Raw genomic sequence first — 1,260 nt, 5'->3', positions numbered from 1 at the left:
CACCCCGAAGCTCGGCGAGAAAATCGCAGCCCCCTCGGGGCTGGTCACCCCACGGCCGGCGGGGCCCGAGGGCAGCAGTGAGGTGCTTACCGCTGTCTGCAGAGGACGCCTTTGACGGGTTACTCAGGCTGGCTCCGGAGAGCGTGGGCGCCCTGAGAGCGGTAGGGGTCGATCCACGCCGCCCCCCCGCCCCCCGGGACCCGCACCCCCCACAGGCATCGTGCCCTGGGGGACACAGAGGGAGAAAGTGGGCCCTTCCCCGGACCTGCTCTTGGCCGGGCGCTGGTGGGAAGGGGGCGGGGCCTCTGTGTCACCCCAGCAGAAGGCCCGACCCACAGCGGTCCTGTTCCCCTCGGCAGGCCATTATCGACTTCGTGAACCGGAAGCTGGACCGCCTGGGCCTGTCCGTGCAGGATCTAGAGACCCAGGTGGGGCTCGGCGGCGGGGCCCCAGCGGGGTGGGAGCGGGGGGCTCGCGGGGCCCTGGCCGGGGGACCCCCCTTTTACAACAGCCGGCGGACGCGGCCCGCGCAGGCGGGGGGCCGTGTCACCCGCACTCAGCGACAGGCCTGCGGTTTTAAATCTACTCCGTGGGGCCGTGAGCAGGATGGTTTTGGGGCTCGGGCCCCTCTCATCTTTATCTCCCTGTGAACAGAGGCGGAGCGTGGGGGCGTTAGAGGCTGTGGGGCCAGAGGGGGTGTCGCCGTCCCGGCACTGCGGTGCCACTGCGGGGCGATGCCCGGAGCCCCCCGCGCCAGCCGCGGCCGTCCCGGGGACGGGAGGGGACCCGTGGGGCTCCGCGGGGGTCCTCCGCCCGTACCCAGTCTTGCGTTGGGGTCTCTGAGGAGACCGCTAGGGTCCATCAGCGTCCGGCGCTGCCGGCGGACCAGGTGCTCCGCTCGGACCCAGGGCCGCTGGCTTCCCGGGCGGCTCGGGCTCCCCACGCAGACACGGCGCGTGGCCTCCCCGCCTGCTCCCGCGGTCGCAGCCTCACGGGGTGCTCCCCAGACCCCAGAAAGGCACCGGGCTCAGAGGGCGCGGCTCGCGCCCGCCGCGGCCCCAGCCCCTCCCGCAGTTTGCAGACGGCGTGATCCTGCTCCTGCTCATCGGGCAGCTGGAGGGCTTCTTCCTGCACCTGAAGGAGTTCCACCTGGTGCCCAGCTCCGCCGCCGAGAGGGTGAGCGCCCAGCGCGGGGCCGCCTTCTCGCTGAGATGCGGCGAGGCCTGCGGCCACGGTCTGTCCGCCCAGCTGCCCCTGGCA

At 73.0% G+C, this 1,260-nt stretch overlaps 1 protein-coding gene across 1 annotated transcript in view; it reads left to right on the top strand.

Moving 5' to 3' along the window:
- Positions 1-1,260, top strand: part of PARVG (parvin, gamma) — a 43,371-nt gene that overhangs the window by 33,291 nt on the left and 8,820 nt on the right. The window contains exons 3-5 of the mRNA XM_012735101.1: positions 11-161; positions 360-428; positions 1,075-1,234. Coding sequence (XP_012590555.1) covers positions 11-161; positions 360-428; positions 1,075-1,234 — 380 coding nt within the window. The remainder of the gene's footprint in view (positions 1-10; positions 162-359; positions 429-1,074; positions 1,235-1,260) is intronic.

Source organism: Condylura cristata, unplaced genomic scaffold, assembly GCF_000260355.1.
Source record: "Condylura cristata isolate star-nosed mole 26May11 unplaced genomic scaffold, ConCri1.0 scaffold00004, whole genome shotgun sequence".
Classification (NCBI taxonomy): Eukaryota; Metazoa; Chordata; class Mammalia; order Eulipotyphla; family Talpidae; genus Condylura; species Condylura cristata.
The sequence above is the reverse complement of the archived record's forward strand: the minus strand, read 5'-3'. Positions and strand labels throughout refer to the sequence as shown.